The sequence below is a fragment of the Camelus ferus genome, chromosome 14 (genome assembly GCF_009834535.1).
Source record: "Camelus ferus isolate YT-003-E chromosome 14, BCGSAC_Cfer_1.0, whole genome shotgun sequence".
Taxonomy (NCBI): domain Eukaryota; kingdom Metazoa; phylum Chordata; class Mammalia; order Artiodactyla; family Camelidae; genus Camelus; species Camelus ferus.
In genome coordinates, this window is record NC_045709.1 from 34,346,303 (window position 1) to 34,367,658 (window position 21,356).

Genomic DNA, 21,356 nt, shown 5'->3' on the forward strand with positions numbered 1-21,356 from the left:
ACCCTGGGCCGAGGCAAATGTAGTTACTTATTCCCGCAGCTGCTTCAAGCCCTGGTGCTTCTTCTCACCAGGGTCTCTGGGCCTGAAACACCTGCCTGCCTGTTGGCCTCTTCAAGGTTCCCCTCAACCGCATGGGGCTCTGCCAAGTCCCGCCAGGAAGACCGGGGCTCTCTTTTGCTGGTACAAACTCCAATAGAAACCTCACACCTCAGCTCCCTTCCCCGAGGGGGCTGCAGACTTCCTGAAGGCCAGGGCGGTGCCATTTTCCCCCTCAGGGCTGTGTACTGTAGTGGAACCAAAAGAGACATAAATAAGTAACACACACAGCTCCTGTCCTTCAAGGGCTCAAACACCACCTGATGAATGAATAAAGCACAAACCCACAGAAAGTGATGTAACAGTCCCGGCAGAATGATCTGCAGCTGCCAGGACCAAGATGACTCTGAGATGTCACCGCCCCGGAGGCCAGCAGCCCTGCTGGGAGCGAGGACTGACCCTGAGAGCAGGAGCTGGTGGGAGTAGAGCTAGTGTGTGTGGCACACCACTGCCCCAACATAAACACGTAGAAGAAGGGGGAGGCTCTGCTCACGGAGAGAGACGAGGGACAAAAGTATGAGACTGCGGCATTACTATGTGGTCAACTCAGTATTCACCATGACAAATCCATCGGACAACCATCCCAGAGCTTTTGGGTAGTGACTACAGTGGAAGTGTCCAGAAAGATCACACCACTGTGCTTGATGATGGACTTCAGGACACTGACCCTGTCAGCATCTGGTCTCAAGCTCCAGATGAAGCAAGGTCTACAGAGTCATCACACTGTTCACTGCCCTGTAGAGCCCCAGGGTGTGTATCCGCCCCAGTCCATGTTACAGCTGCTTCAATAGTGTAATGGCAGAGTTCACGTTCAAGGATGCAGACGTGACACTCGCAGTGATGTCCTAGGACAAGGCTGGCTGGTCAGAAGTGAGGCCTGTCCTTCCTCTTCCAATCCAGCCACTACTTCTTAACCTGTGCCTTCCCACTGAAACTCCTTTCAAAAGTGAACCAGGTCTTGCTGACTCTTGTGGTCCTTTCCTCATCATTATCTCAGCTTGGCTTTTTTTTTTTTTTTGCTGAGGGGGCATCTGAATCTGTTGAACACCCACCCACTCTCCCATTCTTCTTGAAATGGTCTACTCTCCGGGCTGCCTTGCCACTGAACTCTCCCGGATTTCTCCTCACCCCCCTGGAATTCCTTTCTTCCTCCTCTAAACATGGGTCCTGGGCTGTCTTTAGTGGTTTGCTTCATATCTGTCCTTTCAGAAGATATCTGTACACTTTCCAGACTATTCACCTATATTCAGCTGGCTTTAGTACATTAAAAAAATTCTGTACATATTTACTATACACATATTGTCACTAATTCCCTAAATATGAGTTCTCACCACGTGCCAGGCATTATTCATATGCTGGAGACAAAGGAAAAAGTCTCCCCTCACTCCAAGATGCACTGTTGGCAGAGGTGGGAAAGTCAGTCACTAGTGAGGGACAGGTGTGGTGGGCAAGTGCCAGGAAAGACATCAGAGGGTAAAAGAACAGACCGAGGGCCACATCTGACCAGGAGGCTGCAGAAGGCTTCCCAGAGGAGAGGATTTTGCAAAGAATACTGAAGAGTGAACAGGAGTTAGGCCAGCAAAGACTGCGGCGTGTGGGGCAGGGCGGGGTGGGGCAGGGTGGGGAAGTTGGTACAGGGGAAGTTTGCTGTAGGCAGAGGGAAGGGCAGATGTGAAGGCAAGAAGTGAGAAGCAACAGGGCTGAGATGAACTGCAAACAGTTCAGCATGATTAGCCTGCAGCCGCTTGGGTGCCGGGGAGGATGGGGCTAAAGAGCGAAGGGGCCAAATGTAGCGAGCATCAGCGACCCGGAAAGCTCAGGAGGGCCTGGGAAGGATGGGAGTGTCTTCCTGGAGATCACTCTGGGGGCTGAAGTGTGGGGCAGGGTGGGGAGAGGGAGGCAGTCATGATGAGATGTCATTAGGTAAGTGACGGTGGCGGCCTGAACTAAGGCGTGGGGTGACGAGAGGGAACAGCAGGTTATACCAAGCAGACAGACTCCCAGGGCCTGACAGAGGGAGGGGACAAGAGGGACACGGATGCGTGAGATAGAAAAGTCTAAGAGGAAGCCACAATGTTCTGGTTTGGGCCCCTGGCTAGACGGCAGTGCTTTCTCCATCACGGCAGGAGTGAGCAGGAGAAGCAAATTTAGGGAAGAAATGGTAAATTCCAAGTGCCTGTGGAACATCTGAGTGGAGATACCCAGGAGGCAGTAGGAATATTAGGTCTGCAGCCCAGGAGAGAGGAGGTCTAGGCTATAGATCTAATGCTGAGAGCCATGAGCTTCACGGAGTGAAAACGATGGGTGGGGCGGGTCACCTGCTGAGGGTGTCCGGGGTGAGAGCTCAGCACCTGGCCCCTCGGGAGACAACACAGTTAAGGCACCAATGAAGAGACAGCCATTGTCCTGGCCAAGCATTCATCCAGAACCGCACAGCTGAACTTCTAAAATCTTCTGTTTGTCTCTCTTTTCCTCTGTGGTCTCACCTTTTTCCATCCAACTCACACACAGAGATAAGAGGAATTTCCCCGAGATAACTGTCCTACCTTTGTTACTGACTAAACCACATTTGATAGCCTCCAATGTCAAAATCCAACTCTGCCATCAGGTTAACAAACACTTCCTTCTGTTAGAGTCACTGTACTACTTCTCATTTTTCACTCCGTATCTTACCACCGCGGTCCTCCAGATCTCCCCGAGGTCTCTCATTTCAGGGCCTCCTTATCACTGCCCCACTGCCCTCACTCTTGCTGGTCTTCCTGTCGGGGACAAACTGCCCATCCACATCCTGCTCATCCTTCTAGTCCCTGAAACCTCCTCTCACAGTAGCAAGCCACGCTGAGGGTGCCTTCTCGGGCATCTCACTGCCCCAGGTGCTCTGCTCAACACTTCATTGTTCCCAGATGTTTCTCTAATTCAAGTGCATCTGCCAAGCTCCCTGAAGCAGATCGCAAACTCATTAATGGAAAGGACATGTTTCTCACTTCTTTTGGGCCCAAAGAGTCACCATCAGTCTTGGTCAGACAGATTCTCAAGTAGTGATGAGCCAAGTGAGGACCACAGGCAGGTGGGTGACAGCGAGCACAAAGCCGACAGGAACAGGCAAGAGAGATGTAAAGGAATACACTAAAACAAAACTTTGGCATTATTTTGGAACACTTGAAATTAAAAACTGCAGACAGATGAATCTAATGTCTACTAACTGGGAACTAAATGGTTTTTTGACCAAATAAATTCTGTTCTATGAAAAATATTTGAAAACCCACAGCTTGTAAACAAATAACAGGTTTATCTTAAATGCAGTAAGAGAATTTGAGGATGCCTACAATAACATACAAGGACACCGCAACAATCAAAAAGATATTTGAAAAACATAGAAGAGGGAAGCAAAAGTTCTAACTTTGGTTTAAGCAGTTTGAACTTTAAACTTGGCACTGAGTTTCCTGTCAGCCGAAGCAAAAAAGGAAAGAAGAAAAAAGTCACCAGGCACTCCCCTTACTGGGAGGCAGCACAGTGAAGCATCGGGCAGAGGACTTGGCATCGGACATACCTGGGTCCCTCCCTATTCCGCAGCCCCATTGTGGCTACGTGTCTCTGGGTGAGCCAGAACCCCTAAGCCTCAGGGGATGTGAAGGAAATAGCTGTATCTCAAGGTGGATGTTGGGGATAAATGAGGAGAGAACTGAGTAGACCTAGGACTAAAGAAATTGTGTGCTCCTCCCTCTCCAGCAGACCATACGATGTGAAGCCTGTGGCAAGAGTCCACGGACTGGGATTCTGAAGTCAGGGCCAGACCCACCTCGGAAAGCAGAGGAGCCTCCAAGCAGCAGGCAGAACCACAGGCCAAAGGCCATCACCTCACAGCTGCCTGGCTGCCACGGGCTCCCTGGGTGGGCAGCGGTTTGGTCTGCTTTATTCACAGATGCTGGGCTGTGCAACCTGGCAGGTCCTATGGTACTCAAAGTACCTGTGGGGGAGGTTTGCAGCAAACCACAAGGGGATAACCATGATGTGGATGCCTACCGGCTGGAGCAAGGGCAAGCATACACAGCAGGGACTTAGGTTCAGAACACTGCTGCTGGTCCCTGGGGGCAGGAAGTGCCTGACCACAGGCACAGAGTGAACATGTGGTCAGGGGTGTGAGACCTCCCAAGGCCGACCATCAGGTGGGGCCAAAGAGATCCATCACAGAGGGAAGTGGTGTTTCCAGGGTCAGCGTGAGCTGCAGAAGCAGGTATGCTGAGACCAACGTGTTGCATAAAAACCTCTTCCCCAGTTCATACCTTCTGGCACGTGGGGTGGGTCCCTTAGGACCAAGTGACAGAGGAGAAAAATGGCCAAATTCCGTTCATAGATGGGTTGGCTCAGTACACAAGTGAAAGCTGAAAATGGACCATGGCTGCACTACAGCTCCACTCAGGGATGACCTGGAAAGACAGTGACGAGGACAAACCCTCCCAATGGGTGAGCGTGGGCAGTGCCTCTAGTCATCCACCTTGTATGGAAAGAGAAGTGGCCTGGGGTAACAACAGCTATGGATTCATTGGGCGCGTGAATGACTTGGTTGGGTGGACAGGAGCCCGGAAGGCAGGGGCGAGGAGATCCAGGAAGAGCATGTGGGTCAGCTAAAGGAACAGGCATGCAGTGCGACATCTCCGTCCTGCAGGAATCTTTACCATGAATACAGCACACAGAAGAGGGAGGCAGACTGATGTCAGCCAGCCCCTGTCACCAGCCACACCGGGGACATGGACAGAGCAGCTGTGTTGGCAGAGATGGAGGCTACGCATGGGCCCCACTCTCTAAGGCGGACCCAGCCTCTGACAGTAACACAGACAAATGCTGAGCTCCGATGCACCACCATCCCTCAAGGAGAACCAACGGCCACTTAGTGCCAGGTCGACTCAACTGGGCCCGTTCACTCTGGAAGGGGCAACTTTGTGGACTGAAACACGTCCTCCTAAAATTCACTGAAGTCTCTAACCCCCAATGTGACTTTGGGCTTAACTTTAAGGAGAAAAGAGCGCCACTGCCATCCTGGAGGAGCTGCTCCGAGAACTTCTGTAAAATAAGATCCAAGCAGCACAGGGGCGATGCTGTGTCTCCCACCCAGACCCCCCCACCTCCCTCAGGACCAAAGCACTCAACCTTCCTGCTGCAGGGGTGCTGTTCTCAAGGGACACCTCCCCTGTGGATGGCGTGCCTCTCAGGAGAGCCAGTCGGCCCAAGACCTGCAAGCTGCACCCAATGCCTGTCCGAATGTGGGACAACTTGGAAGGGCTCTCCCAACTCCACAGCTCTGCAGAAGATTCGCTCGGGCCTTCTTTGTGACTGCTGCTCAGAGTCTCCCTCTGTCCTTCACCACCCCTCCCCAGAGATGCCCATCCTGACAGCGTTCTTCAATAAACCTCATGCATGAGAATCCACCTGGGGACGCCAAACTCAGAAACACAACCTCTCTGGTTTGCACATGAGCACAAGACCACAGCTGTCCACTGAGGACTCTCTTCCCAGGGAGCCCAGAGGTACCTTGGGCAGGATGCTTCCCCTGATCTGCTCTTCCCAGGTTGGTGCAATGGTGCTGCCATAGGTCTCTCCCACTGCCTGAGCCAGAAACCTCAGAATCACACACAGCTTCCTTCTCTCCCTCACAGCTCTTCCCATTCTACCCGGAAAATATTTACTCTCATCGTTACTCAGTTTTGGGGACACTGATTAGTTTGAGTTCCCACACTTTTCATCCTTCCCTCTGTTTCCCTAAAGGATCTACCTCTTCCTCCTGCTAAATACAGGCTTAGTCTAGAGCCACGTTCATCTTGGGTATGATGCTCTAGTGGGACACATCTCCCAGCCCTACACACCGACTCCATGATCCGCACCTGCAGCTCTGACCTCTCTCAGAGAGACGTCTGTCCTCCACGTTTAACCACATTATGGGTCTCTTTACTGTATGTTTCAGTAACCTCCAATATACCTGCAGGGAACAGCTTTCACTTCTCTTTCTCACCTGTAGACCTGGCCCATTGATAAAGTGCCTCCTTCTTTCTATTTCAGATGTGAACTGTTGGAACCCATGTCTCCAATGGGACATCAGGGATGTCACACCTGATTTCACTTTTCCAGACCACGGTGAGGCCTGCAGACCTACTTCTCACGTACCATGTAGACAGGAGACAGGGAGATGGCAGGAGAGAACAGAGGGTGAAGAAGATGGAGACAAGAAATGAAGAGCCTGTGCTGGACCACAGACGTGTCAAAGGCAGATTGCGTATGAGGTCTTAGCCTGACGCAGAATAACACTGGAAGGACAAGTGTGGTATCAGATTGTCTGGATATAACTCATAGACATACGCTCAGTATTTCCGGATGATTAATGACAAGGATAAGAAAACACAGCATTTATCTGATCTACTTGGTTGTTCCTTGGAAAATTTTCTTACTTTCACATTCTCTCCAATTCAACCAAGGAAAATCAAGAAGTTTGACATTTGCCTTCACTCCAAAGCACACGATAATAAGCATTTTAACAGGAAGACACTGTGGCTTTTACAAGATTATAAAAACAGATAAATATCACATCTTGTTAACTAGGTTGGTGTTTCTCCAAGAAATAATGCTTATCTAATAGAAGTGGAACAAGAATGTCCAGTTTGACCAGTCTTTTAGCTGCAATTTACTTTTTTCACCTCAAGAAAAAATTAAGAATAGCCACTATCAGAGACTTATATTCTATTCAGAAACATGTCAAAATATCCACAAATGCAATGCACAGAAATAAAATGTAGTCCCTGCCACACACACAGTCTCAGAGGAGAGGTTCACGCAGGCCACAGAGCATTTTTGGATTTTTATCACAATTATCATTTACCTGCTGCTGCCTCTGTCGCCTCACTTGTGCAAACTGCGACAGCATCAGCTGCCGATCAAGCAGCTCCATCCTTTGCTGTCTCTGGATGTCCACTGTGGCTCCCATCCCGATTCTGGCTTCAGTGGTGGGTTCTGATGATGAGAAGATGGGCTCAAGGGCCCAGGAACAGAACTTCGCCAGCCAGCCGGGGACGTAGAGAACCTGACGAACTTGGAACACGTCACTGCTGTAGCAGATACCCGAAATCTACAAGAAGAGAGTCCAACTGGATGGTTGAAATGTAGCAACATTTTAAAGAACATATTAAACAAAGAAATCAATAACCACAAAATACTTCAGATGGCGTTCTTCTTCATTTTCACAGTGTTAGGTAATAACCAAACTTCTACCAAGCTGCAGAACACTAAGCAGTTCAAACCAATGACAAGTTTAATTTACTCAGTAAACAAGTTTGTTTTTATTTCATTTTCGAAGAGACAGCAAAATCCTAACCACCTGACATTCAAAGTAATGGTATAATATTTTAAAAACAATGTTCTCATTTTTTTTAAGCCATAAAAGATCTGATTATCAAACACTTTCACCCTGTATAACTCTGTGGTTATTCTTACTGGCAGATAGCCATCAGAGAGAGAGATTCCAGAAAACAATACTGATGTTCAGCGTGACCCAGTCATATAATAAATTTATCAGAAAATAAAGATAATCTAAAAAATATGGTGTTTTAATATATTTCCCAAATATTGATTTTTCTAGATTTAAAGATCTTTGCCAATAGTTAGCAATTAATAATTCTGTTTATAAATAAGCCTATTTTTCATCTTTAAGGCAATTTATCTGGTAAAAGAAGTCTAAAGACTCTATGGTATTCTAGGTAAAAAGAGCACTGCTATTCTTTTGTAAAGAAATATTTAATTTTGTGAATTTGATTCTTAGGATAAGAAGTTATTCATACCAGATTAGAGTGTATTTGACAACTTTCTATCTACTGAGAGAAAAATACACTTTTAAAAAAAGTTTTACTAATAAAATTAACTAATTAAATAAAAATTTATTGAGCATCTGCTACACACCTTAGGCGCTGTCACAAGCACTTAGAATATGGAGGGAGACAAGACAAACAAAGTCCTGCCCTTACAGAGGGGAGGTAACCGTGGTCAGTGCGGAGACTGGACAGTAAATAAGCACACACATAAAATACTTCCAGACAAGTCCTATGAAGGAAATAGAAGAAAGTGACTTGGAGCAGGGACCTTCTGTAGGTCAGCTGGTCAGGGAAGCTTCAGGGGAAGTGACACTTGAGCAAAGATCTTAAGGATAATGAGGTCCCAGGGATTTGATGAACTGGAGGAAGAACATTTCAGGCAGAGGAAACAAATGCAATGCAGGAATGAGCTTGGGAGTACCTATCAGAAATGTCAGTGAGCCAGAAAGTGGGTTGTGGGATATAAAAACCCGGAACCCAAGGGAAAAGTTAGTGGAGACAAGGATTTGTGAGTTAGTGATATTAGATTGTGTTTAAAGCAACGGGACTAGATGAGACAATTTGAGGGTGGGGAATGTATTACAGAAGAGAGAAGAGGACTTAGGATCGAGCCCAGACGTCGCCAGTATTTTGTGGATAGACAGAGTAGGAGAAGCCAGAAAACTCTAAGAAGGGGCTGCCAGGGAAAAGAAGGAAAATGAGGAGAGTTTAGTACCACTGAAGCTGAGAGAACAGTGTTTTAAGATGGTTTTAAGATGGGAATAGTCAGCTTTGTCTAATGCGGCCCAGAGCTCAAGCAAGACAGAGAGGAAAACGACCACTGGATTGGGCAAAATTAAGAACAGTTTTGGTGCAGTGGTAGGAGCAAAAAACAGACAGGAGGAGGCTGAAGAGTGAATGGAAAAGGACTTTAGGTTTCAAATAATTGCCATGCTACTTCTCTCAAAAATGGTACAAAGCAACAAAGAAAATGAAAACAGAAACAAACTCCACATTCAGTGAAACTAGAAAGCACCTGTGATCCTCAACCACGTAACAAAACGGAAAACACACCGAGCAGTCAGAAATCACTGAGCACATGAGGAAAAGGGTAAATCCAGATGCGGGAGAGGGTCCCCTGGACAGACTCGGGGATCAGAGGCACCGGGTACTGTGAAGGCAGGAGTGAAGTGGAGGGTCACATAACTCCGTGCAAGAAGCATCTGCAATTCCTCCCCTTCCCTTGCACAGCCCACGTCTGCCCTCTCTCTTCCCTGCAGGGAGAAGGTAAAGCTCTGCAGGGCACAGCTCTCTGGAGCCAAAGGAGGCTGTGGAGCAGGCAGAGCAGGCCCAGCGGGGAGGCCCTGGGCTCTAAAAGGTGGATTCCATCAGACAGAGAGGCCCTCAGTGTAAGTGTCATAGACCTTCCAGAAGACGACAACAGAGGAAGTGTGGGGAGAAGGGGACTGTACGTCAAGAGATAAACAGCTAAGAGTCTTCCAGAATTAGTAAAGAATATAAATACTCAGACTGAAAATGCAGGAGTCCCAAGAAGGATAATAAATGAAACTTATATCTAGATCCATTATAGTGAAACAGAGAAAGAAATCCTTAGAAGTGTGAACAAAAAAGCACAAAAGCGCTCATTACACAAGGGTTAAATCACAACCCACTGCAGTCACCCACTGACTGTGCCCTGGGGAGGATTCGGGATGGAGAACTAGGATGAGGTGCTCTGGGTTTTAGATAAACAGGCCCCTAGACAGCCAGATGCCTGTCTCAGGAAGAATTTCCATGACTCCAGATTCTTGCACCTTCACATACATAGAAAACACTAAAATTAACTCGAGATATCTGTTCTGTGCGATCAGCAGTCCTCTTTTATCAAGATGTATGCTTAACTGCCTGTATTTCCTAACCAAAACATCCATATATATACTGGCTCCTCCCCAACTTCAGGGCAGCTCCTCAGACATGTCTCCCAGGCTGCAGTCCTCAGTAAGACCCTGAATTAAACTTAAACTCACAATTCTTATGTTGTGCATTTTTCTTTAAGTCAACAAAAGTAACCAGAGATCACATACAGACTGCCCGGAAAGGAAAAACAATTAACTATGAGCAGATAACAGCAACAAAAACTATGAGATCCTTAGGAATAAATTTAATAGTAAATATATAATGCCTTTATGGAAAAATATAAAACTACAAAACTACAATAGGGTCATTAAAAAAAAAAAACTCTAGTGACAAAGATATTACAACATCATATCCACAAATGGGAAGATGTAAAATGGTTAAGATACCAAGTTTCATCAAATTAATATATAAATTCAATATAATTCCAAATAAAATCTTAGGGTTTTTGGTTGGAACTCAAATGTCAATCTTAAAGTTCCTATGGAATACTAGAGTTTAAATTTCTAAAACATAATGTTGGGAGAAAAGAGCCGGACATGAAAGACTGCGTACGTTATGAGCCCATTTTGTGGACGGAGCAATCTGAACTATCTATCAAGTGGGAAGACCAGTGTGCACCAGGGGCGCAGCCACGGGAGGGAGGGGCGCCCAGGGCTTTGGGGTGGGCGGGGCTCTGACCTGCGTGGGTTTTTATGGGTATGTTCACTTCACATGATTTGTTTGGCTTCGTGACATTTCTAGTTTATGTACATTTTAGTATGTGTTATTTATCATAGTAAAAAGAGTTAAAAACAAAGGATCCAGAATAGACAAGGTAATTTTAGAGAAACAGAATAAGGCCTACCAGATTTCAAAGTATGCTACAAAGTCTGAGTAATGAAAACAGTGTGGTCTTTACGTAGAGCTACCCAAATAGACGTAAAGAACAAGAGCAGAGAAGCTGATTCTTGTGTACAGGCACCTGGTCCACCGCAGAAACGGGTCCACTGGAGGGGAGAAGGATACGCAGGTGACACACTGCGATAAAGACAAAATGGGCCCCCCTTCCTGACACTGTACATAACTCCCAACGAACTAAGGACACAAACATAGTTTACGAAACTGAAAATTTTTCTGCACAAAATACAGAAGGAACATCTTTTTGGCACTGGGATGGGGAAGGATTTTTAAATAAGAAACATAAAGCCCCAACTATGAAAGGAAACACACATTCACCCACTTTTCAATTTAAAAGCTACAGTGCACTAACAGTTACCATTAATCAAGTGAAACACAAGGAAGAGCCTGGGAGAAGGCACTTAGGATTCTTGTTGTCAACAAAGGGGGCATCGGAACATAAACAAACTATCAACTTGTAAGAAAAAGACAATCAACCCAATTTAAAAAGCAGAGGAAAAGGTAGTTTCAGAAAAGGAAACTCAAATGGCCAACAAACACATGAAAGGATGTTTATTCTTACTGGTCTTTAGGGAAATGCAACCTGAAATGAACAATGTTAAATACAATAATAATTGGCAAAAACAGAAAAATTTGGTTTCAAGTTTTGGTGAGGATGAGGGGGAACTGAGAACTTTCACACACACAGTCCTGAGCGAAGGTAAGTGGTACAACACTTGGGAGAGCGAGCTGACAACACCCAGCAGAACTGTCGAGGGGGTAGGTACTCAATTGAGAAGTTCTGTGTAGCAGCCAGAAAACGGGAACAGTGTTCCAGCAGAGGAATGGCTAAAGAGTGGTCAATTCAACCCACAGAATACTAAGCAGCAGTTAAATAAACTCAGTGTACATGCATTAATACGCTTCTAAAAAGGTATCATATATTGTATTCATCTTTTTGCAAAATTTCAAAACACAAAATGCTCGTATTTACTGTTTATGGACACATACTCATGTAGTAACTACAGAACCATGGAGAGTGGTTTCTTCTGCAGCAGGATGATAAGGGGGAGGGAAGGGGAGGTGTGTGGGCGGGCAGCACTATCTGTAACAAATATATATATATATTTTTTTTGACAAAAAAAGAGATAGGAAGCAAATGTGGCAAAAATATATATAATGAACTGAAGGCGAGGACACTGAAATTTCTTCTCTGAAGATCTGGGTAGAAAGGAAAACAGAAAATGGAGCTGTGTAACAGTAAAATCACACTGATTTAGCTTAAGACAGTAAAATATTATAAATGTAACAAAATGTGAAAAAAATTGATCAAATAACTGTGAGATTTGAATTAAATAAAAAATTAAACTTGTTCTTTCTTTTTTTAGTCTCAAAGTATCCAACTGTGATTGTGAACTTGTCTCTTTCTTCTTTAGTTCTATTCTAACTTCATGTATTTGGAAGCTGTTATTAGGCATACATACACTGACCCTTTTATCACAATAAAGTATCCACCCCTCTTTGCTTTAAGTAATACTCATACAGAACTCTGCTTTGTCTGATATTATGTGGCCATTTCAGTTTCCTGTTTCCATGGTTTATCTTTCTTCATTCTTTTACTTTCAATCTTTTTTGTGTGTCTGTGTTTAAAGTCTGTCTTGTAGCCACCAGACAGCAGTTTCTTGCTTTTAAATCCACTCTGAAAATCTCCGTCTTTGATGAGAGTGTTTAGCAATTCACACTTCGTGTACTTACCTTGATACAGTTGAATCTCGCTATTTGGTTCTGTCTCATCTGTTTTTTGTTCTTTGTTCCTACTTTCCTACTTTCTTTGGTGTTAGGCAAATTTTTTTGTATTTAATCTTAATTTGTTTAATGGAATTTTTATAGCAACATCTCACTTTTATAGAAATTCAATTTTTCCCATTGAATAATTCCATTTTTCCATTGAATTATTCCATAATTCTATTGAACATCACCCCCACCCACTGTGCTCCTTTTCTGTCTTATATATTATACCTATATGCCTGTGGACTCACTAATACTGTGTTATTTATGGTTTATGTAGTCAAATATCTTTTAAAGAAATAAGGAAAAATAATGAAAATATATAATTGTTGCTTGTACTTAAGGAGCTCACAATTTAGTAGGGGTTCCTAATGTAGGGGGCAGGAGGTCATAGATTCCTTCAAGGAATTGAGGAAGGCTAATGACTTTTATTCTCTTGCCTGTATCTATCACCCCCACCATCATGTATAGTTATGAAACTATGCATTCAATTTTAGTAGGAACAGCCCATGAAAAATTAGGACATCCTACCCAGTAATAAGTACAGGTCTGCAAATTCTGCCAGGGATAATACAGGGTTTTGTGCTCACTGGCTTAAAGTTCTATTTTAAGGGTTACTTCTTATTTGAATGTACACTCTGGAAGGGGTAAGAATATTGGTTGGTTTTGATCACTGTTTGGCCTCTGTGCCTAGAACAGTGCCTGGCAAGTATTAAGTATCATATAAGTATCTGCTCAGAGAATGGCAAATGAATGAATGGTCCACAAAAATAAAGTATGTTATCTTAGGTTCTTTTACAGGAAATTGGAAAGCTGCCAGTAGACAGAGTTCTTTGGTCCTAAGCTCACACTTCCCCTGTGACAAAAAGGTAGAGTTCACCTATTCACCCTTCCAGTACGTCAGCATGACCTCAAGCTGTCAAACAATAAAGTGCAATTGTGAAATGTATTAGGTGATGAAATAAAAATTCCTATTTCAAGGCAAGACAAGAAAAATTTAAACAAATTTTTCTCTGACTGTTCTGTCTTCCTCCCTCCCCTCCAGTGTGCACTGTGCATCTGTATTATGTGTTAACCAGACCTCCCCAACGGCAGAAATACCTACTCAGCCATAAAGATCAATTTTCCCCCTTCTGATGCCAGCTATGTAACTCCTTAGAAGATAACATTCCTTTCTCAATACTGCAAGGGATTGCAGTGACCCACCATTAGGCTTACAAGTGCAGGCACCTTTGGTGAACTTTATGTACAATGCCAACGTAACATTTTCTTTAAACGTAGATATTGGTGCAGAACAGACTGGTCAGACAACCTGGGGAGACACTGGGCCACACCTAATAGAAGCTCTTAGTTTAGATACTTACTCAAGACCTTATTAATGTTACTAGCTATATTCCTTGTATTATGCCTGTTTTACAAGATTATTTTTTTTCCATTACGAAATGTGTGACAAAATTAATTCCGATTAGGAGACTTGAAATGATGGACCAAATATACAGCCCTATAAGATCAATGACTGTAATAATGTAACTCCAGGTATAGGAAGAAACAAGAGGGAACCGTTTCCTGGACCATAACAAACCAGGAAGACAGGCGGTCCAGAGGCTTTCGGCCGCTGTTAACAGGGCCCAGTCCAGTAATAGCACCAAGCGGCCTCTCAACGAAACCCTCACCGGGCCTCGGAGTGAGCATTCTTAGCACCATGGGAAAAACTGGTCACAAAACGCCAACCCTGGTCAAAATTCAGACTGAAAGAGAAAGGACTGTAAAATAAAGAAAGCTGTCCACCATCCAGTTCTCCAATAATCAAGTCATTAGCCACTGCAGTCGCCGACCACAGCACACTCTGAAAGCAGTTCACGGCGAAGATCAGGATGAGGCACTTCGTGCTCTGGGAAAACTGACAGGACTGGCCCACGGATAGACAGCTCAGGAGAAAATGTTACCAATTCAGTTTTTTACATCTTTCCCACACTAAACCCATTAACTAAAGAATCTGTTCCTTGCTAACAACAAGCCAGATGTGTGCTTGACTGCATGTACCCCTGCGTCAAAATCACCTATGTCCTGGCCTCCCCTTTACCTCTTCAGAACAGTTCTCAGAGTTTTCTGAAAGTCTGTCTCCTAGGCTAAAATCCTCAGGTCGGCTCGGCTAAAATTTTCCATTTCTTTCTTAGACTGACTACTGACTAATTTTTGTCAACATAGGTATTCACAAAGGATTAAAATATAAAGAGCTTTAAGAGTTTAGTTTTCCTATAAATATTTGATAATCACACCACCCTACTCTATGGGAAGATGGGGGGGTAAGTGTATTAAACTTTACCTAAGTTAGACCTCGCTGCTACCAAAAGCCTTGAGAGAGTATCACTTACTGACTTTATTACCTTATATTTACACATTACTTTTAACTTGAATTTTCTTTTTTTTAATCTTTTAATTTTTTAAACATTTTTTTATTGAGTTATAGTCATTTTACAATGTTGTGTCAAATTCCAGTATAGAGTTAACTTTAATTTTCATTATCTCATAAACCCTTCTTATATTGGGACTTCTGGATGAGAATTTTCTTGAGACCCATAGAATTTGTTAAGAAAAAGAAAAAGAGGCTTTAAAAATAGACCATCTGCTCGGATTTGCATGTCAACAGGCCAGGGGAAATTCTAACGGAGGGGTCCTGGTAGGCCCTCAGAGCCAGGAAGCCCAAGAGCAAGCTGAGAGGCCTGGTGACAAGGGATGAGGCCGTAGCAGTGGCCTCGGCAGATCCAGGAGGGTCAGACACGGCAGAAAGGAACACGCAGGCTGTGCCTGCGAAGGCCAGCTAGAGCTGGAATTGGAGCATCCAAGCAGCAGGAATCAGGAAGCCTGGCCCGGAAAAGGGCCTCAGACGCCAGGGAACCAGAGAGCGTTCTGGACTACGTGTGGTTGAAAGCCCAGGCCCAAGGGCCACGCCACAGCTCTGAGTTAGAGCTAGGAGCCCCCCGTAAAGAGAAGGAGCTATTATCTCATAAACCTAACCAAGAATGTAAAACAACAGGAAGTTGATTTTGGGGGGGCCATTAATAAACATGAAAAAATAAAAAAGGACATCTGTTATTACACAGGTCTAACTTCTGTAATCTAATTACAAAAATCTGATTTTTTAGATTATTAGTCCTCTGAGAATGGGAATCGTGAAATAATGCTCATCCGGCAAACAAAGAATTTAATTTGCTGGGTGGAAAACACGTGAAACCCTCTTGATTACGGAGAGTAAACCTCAACTGTCCTCTGGCCTTGTTTAATATTAGCATGAAACCACAGCCAGCAAAGGTGAGAAACCATGACCTGGCATCAGCGCTCAGGCTTCTGCTGATCTCCAGCAAACAGTGGCAGAACAAAAACTTGCTCGGCAAACTGCACTGCCAAGGTCCTCGTGAACCATGGTCCCAACACTTAAGAAACCTATCACCTAATGGGCAGTGGGACAAACACAGGGGCGGCTTTCCTTGGGGTAAGCACTGCTTTCACAAGACAAGGACGAGCCAAGGGAACAAATGTCCCCTTGTCCCTGGACAAGGTACATCTGAACATCTAGTATGTGTCAGGCTGTGTTCTAAATGCTGGGATACAGCAGGGGGCAAAACAAAAATCCCTGCTCTAACAGACCTTGTATTTTCTTATTCCTTCTTCTCCATTGAAAATACTAAAGAAAGACAGAAGAAAACCTGCAAATTACTTATTTTATTATGCAAAGAGTATGTATACAAATTAGAGATGCCCAAAGTTACTCCTGCCATTTGTGATTAATTATGAAATAACTGTTCCTTTCATAACAGACAGAATCATGTGCTTTTAGCACTTACCGAGTCTTGTTATGTTTTTCTCGGTCAACTACAAAAGTGATTTCACATTAATTTCCTACAGCTCTCTTTTCTCTTTTAATATTATTTTGAAGATTCTATTTAAAACACTGGGTATCCTTCTGACTCCTGGCAAATTGAATTAGAATAGGAACAGAATTAATTAGACTAATAACAGATTGTTTGTTTCTAAAAAATTGTCTTAGAAAGCTGCTCTACGCTTTTCCTTTTGGAAAATCATGCATCAGGAGGATTAGGTTAACTGCATAAAGCAGAAAACTGTAAATAAGAGTGACTTATACACAACAGAAATTTATTTCTCCCTCATGTTAGGAAAGTTCCAACTATATTAACTGCATTCCATGCAGCGAGAAAAGAAAATGAGGAAGGAAAAAGGGCCACTTCAGGGCGCCTTCCCCAAAGTCCCACCAACATGTATGTTTACAACTCACTGGCCAGGATGCCAGGATTTAGTCCGATGGTCATACTGAGATGCAAAGGAAATTGGAAAATATGATCTTTTACTTGGGAGGCACTGCTGCCCCAAGTAAGATTAAGGTTCCGTTACTAAGGAAAAAATACACCGAGAGACAAGCAGAGTCCCTGGCACATGCAAAATGCCTTAATCAGGAGCTAAAATGCAAAGCCTTTCACATGCTTTTTAAAAAGGGGACCACCCTCTTTAAACTTATATTCACTTTCACAAACTGATTCAACAAACCAAAATTTAGAGGAAAACAGACATCTTGAAACTTGTTTCTTCCAATGGGCTAAAAATAATAAATTAAAAATGAACGTAAAGATCTAGAACAATTCCTGTATTATAGATACAGTTTCAGAGAAGGAAGAAAACTCAATGCTAAGACCAGGAACAGGGCAAGGATGTCCATTCACCACTTTTATTTAACATTATTCTAGAGGTCTTAGTTAATGCAGTGAGGCAGGAAAAATAAAAGGCACAGATTAGAAGGAAGAAATAAAACATATAAACAAAACATATTTTCCTGATGACATGATCATATACGTAGAAAATCCTAAGGAATCCACAGAAAGCTACTAGAAATAAAAAAATGTAGCAAAATTGCAGAATACAATAGCTATATACAGAAATCACCTGCATTTCTGTGTACTAGCAACACACAATTGGAACAAAATACAAAACAAGTCCATAGCGTCAAAACCCCACAAATACTCAGGAATGATGAAAGATATGTAGGGCCTGTACATCAAAAATGCAAAAACTGAAAAGGGGAATTAAAGAATTGATAAATAAATGTAGAGATATACTATGTTTATGAATTGGAAGACCCAATACAGTTAAAATGGTTGTATTAGTTATCTATTATTATAATCTATAAATCTATAAATCTAATATATAAATTATCAAAACTCAGTGGCTTAAAGCATAAGCATTTATCATACATACAGTTTATGTCGGTCAGAAATCTAGGGGCAGCTTATTTAATTGGGTGGTTGTGGGTCTCTTAGGAGGCTACAATCAAGATGTCAGCCTAACTGTATTCCTCTTAAGGCTTGACTGGGGCTGAAGGATTAGCTTTAAGTTGGCCTGAAAACACAACCAGCAAGTTAGTGCTGACTGCTGGCAAGAGGCCACAGCTCTTTGCCACGTGGGCCTCTCCACAGGGCTGCTTCTGTGCCCTTGTGGCAAGGCAGCTGGGTTCTTCCTCCAGAATAAACGATATTAGAGGAACAAGATGAAAGCAGCTGTGTCTTCTATGACCTGCCCTCTGGAGTCACATACCATTATTTCTACCATATACTATTCATTATAAGTGAATCACCAAGTATAGCCCACACTCGAGAAGAGGGGAATTAAGCTCCATCTCTTGAAGTATAAGAATTTGTGGGCATATTTTAAAATCATCACAATGGTAATCCTCCCTAATTGAGCTCTAGTTTCAGTACAATCCCAAGCAAAATTTTAACTTTTTTTATTTTTTGAAGGAAATTATAAGTTGAAATAAAAATGCATATGGGAAGTCAATGTTCTCAAAACAGCTTAATCAATTTTGAAAAAGATGAAGAAAGTTGGAATACTTATGTTACTTGATTTCAAGACTTACCATAAAGCAAAAGTGCTCAAGATGGTACGGTACTGGCATAAGAACAAACATAAAAAGCAGTGGAATAAAAAAGAAAAGTCAAGAAACAGATCCACACTGGTCAACTGATTTTCAACAAAGGTGCCAGGGTAATACTGAAAGGAGGAAAGAGTCTTTTCAACAAATGTTGATGGGACAATGCTAGATATCTGTATAGGGGAAAAAAAAAACAAACAAAAAAAACCTCAACCCTTAACTTCACAAAAATTACACTCAAATTGGATCTTAAACCTAAATGGTACAGCAAAAACTGTAAGGGGATGAAAACATAGTTAAAATCTTTGTGGCATCAGATTAACAAATATTTCTTAAATAAGGTATAAAAGCACAAATTATTTTAAAAATTGAAATACTGAATCAGGATTTAAAACTTTTGCTTATTGAAAGACACAGTTAAGGAAACAAAGAGGCAAACCACAGACCGGTATAAAGTTTTTACAAAATATATCTAACACAGGGCTTATATCCAAAATATAAAAAGAATTCTTTTAACTCAATTATAAGACAAATGTAACCCACTGGATAAGTAGGTAAAAGACTTGAACAGACACATCACAAATGAAGATATACAAAACAGTAGGTACACGAAAAGGTGCTCAAATCAGTCACTAGTCATTAGAGAAATGCAAATTAAAACCACAAGATATAATGACATGCCAACTAGGATGAGAAGCTAAAATGACTGACAATGCCAAGTGCTGCCAAGGAGATGGAGCAGCTGGAACTCTCACGTATTGATGGTGGAAATGCAAAATGGTACAGCCACTGTGTAAAATAATACGGTACTACTTCATAATGTTAAACATGTATTTATCATACGATAAATTCTAGCAATTCTACTGCCAGGCATTTACCCAACAGAAATAAAAACTTTACGTCCACACAGAAGTGTGTACACAGATTTCCACAGCAGCATTATTCATAATCAAACCTGGAAGCAACCCAAATATTAACCAACTGATGAATGGACAAACTGTGGTACAACCATACCACAGATTAATATTTCTACTAGCAAGGAATGAAACAGTAACAAAACACAGATTGATCTCAAAAACATCATGTTAAGTACAAGAAGTAAAACACAAAAACTTCATACTACATGATTCAAATTATATGAAATTCTAGAAAAGGCAAAACTGTAGTGACATAAAGAAACTAGTGGTTACCTGGGGATGGCAGGTGTGTGAGAGAACAGAGAGCAAAAGGAATGAAAAAAATGTTCAGGGTGAGAGGACTGTTTATTCTATCTTGACTGTGGTGGTGATTACAAAACTGTATGCAATTACCAAAATTCACCAAACTGTACACTTAAAATTGGTAAATTTTACTGTAAGTAATACTTTAATAAACAAAAGAGAAAGAAATTTCTCACAAAAAAGTAAATGTAAAGATCTAGAAAGACTGAGACATTTCTAGATATATAAATCTTCTCTAAAATTCTACAAAGGGGTGGGATTTTAGCAGATTAAAAATAATCTTTGGCAATAAAAAACTTCCAACACCTTGAAAATATTCCCAGCTAACATAAACTAAGACTTTTTGCTAATAAGCTATGCTTTTGTTTATAATGAATATATTCCAAATCATATTTGTTGATTTTACCATAATCCTTTCCCAGAGGTTACCATCAACATATAAGAAAAATATCAACACCACCAGCTTCAAAGAGGAAGGAGCACTGGACATTTCTATTTTTAAAAATCAGTGTAAACAGATAATCAAAACTGATTCAAGACTTTCCATCTCTTGATAGGAAAACAATGTGAAGACCCTGTGGGAAAATGCTCTGTGTGGCAACTGACATGTAATCTACCAGTACTCATCTGAAATGAAAAAATACGGGTGTTTTCTTGGTAACCTCTTCCTTATCTCCATTTCTTTTTCCTCTGACCAGCAGCAGTATTGACCCAGCTAAGTATGTTTAACACTATCCTTTAAAGTTTCTCAAAACCTTCCTTCCCTTCATCTTGCTGTACATGACAATGCCAGAAACTCAAGACAATGAGTTTGCTGAAGGTGAGGTTTGAGCTGCATTTTTAATCCATCATTTGGAGGACCAGTTAAACATACGTGATGATCTTAGAAGAGAAAGCACAGTACAGCTATAGACCGGATTCTTTGTATTAGGAAGAAAACGAGAGGCTGCCAATGGGGTAAAGTTTTCTTGGATATTGTCTGGTCCACAAAACTTATAACGAAGGCTGCAGGAAGCCGTTGTGGATGTGTTTTTCAGACCCCTGGGTACTTTTAAAACTTCCTCATGTCCAAGATCTCCCTCCAGAATCACGTCTCCATTGATGAACAGGGCCTCATCTTAGTGGTGTAGTCAAAGGAAGATCTAAGAATAGCTTTGTACATGTCTTGTGGCTGAAACAGACATGAATGAGAGCCTTGCAATGTACAGTGGATCCAGGCACTGGACCCACTGGATCACCAGAACACCTGGCCTTTGGTCCTGGCTCTATTACCCATCAGTCGTCCAACCTGAACTTCAGCCTCCTCATCTTTAAAAAGGGAAGCCGGGTTCTCCACCACTGCAGAGATGATGTCAAGAGCCTAGAAGGGCAGTACACATTGAAAGCATCCTAATAATCGCAAAGAATTACAGTGTTTTGTGGCAGAGAAATTATTATTTTGATAATACTGAATTTTGAAACTCAACAATTAAAATGCCAGGCATTTTGGTAGGAACCGGGGATTATAAAGAATAATGTACAATCCCTAAACTGAAAGAGCAGACTCAGAGTCAGAACATAAATGAACTGGATTTTTCTGGGAAGAGAAGGGATCAAATGGTGAAAGAATGGATACAGCTGGAAGAAACTGCACGTGGTTATGATGAAAAGCTACCTCTTAAGAGCAGAGACATTAATGTTCAAGTG

General features: G+C 42.5%; 1 protein-coding gene across 2 annotated transcripts in view; it reads right to left on the minus strand.

Annotated features, from left to right (window-relative positions):
* Positions 1 to 21,356, minus strand: part of UBAC2 (UBA domain containing 2) — a 147,738-nt gene that overhangs the window by 28,643 nt on the left and 97,739 nt on the right. For both annotated transcript variants that reach the window (XM_014568171.2, XM_014568170.2), the window contains one exon: positions 6,965 to 7,210. In XM_014568171.2, coding sequence (XP_014423657.1) covers positions 6,965 to 7,210 — 246 coding nt within the window. The remainder of the gene's footprint in view (positions 1 to 6,964; positions 7,211 to 21,356) is intronic.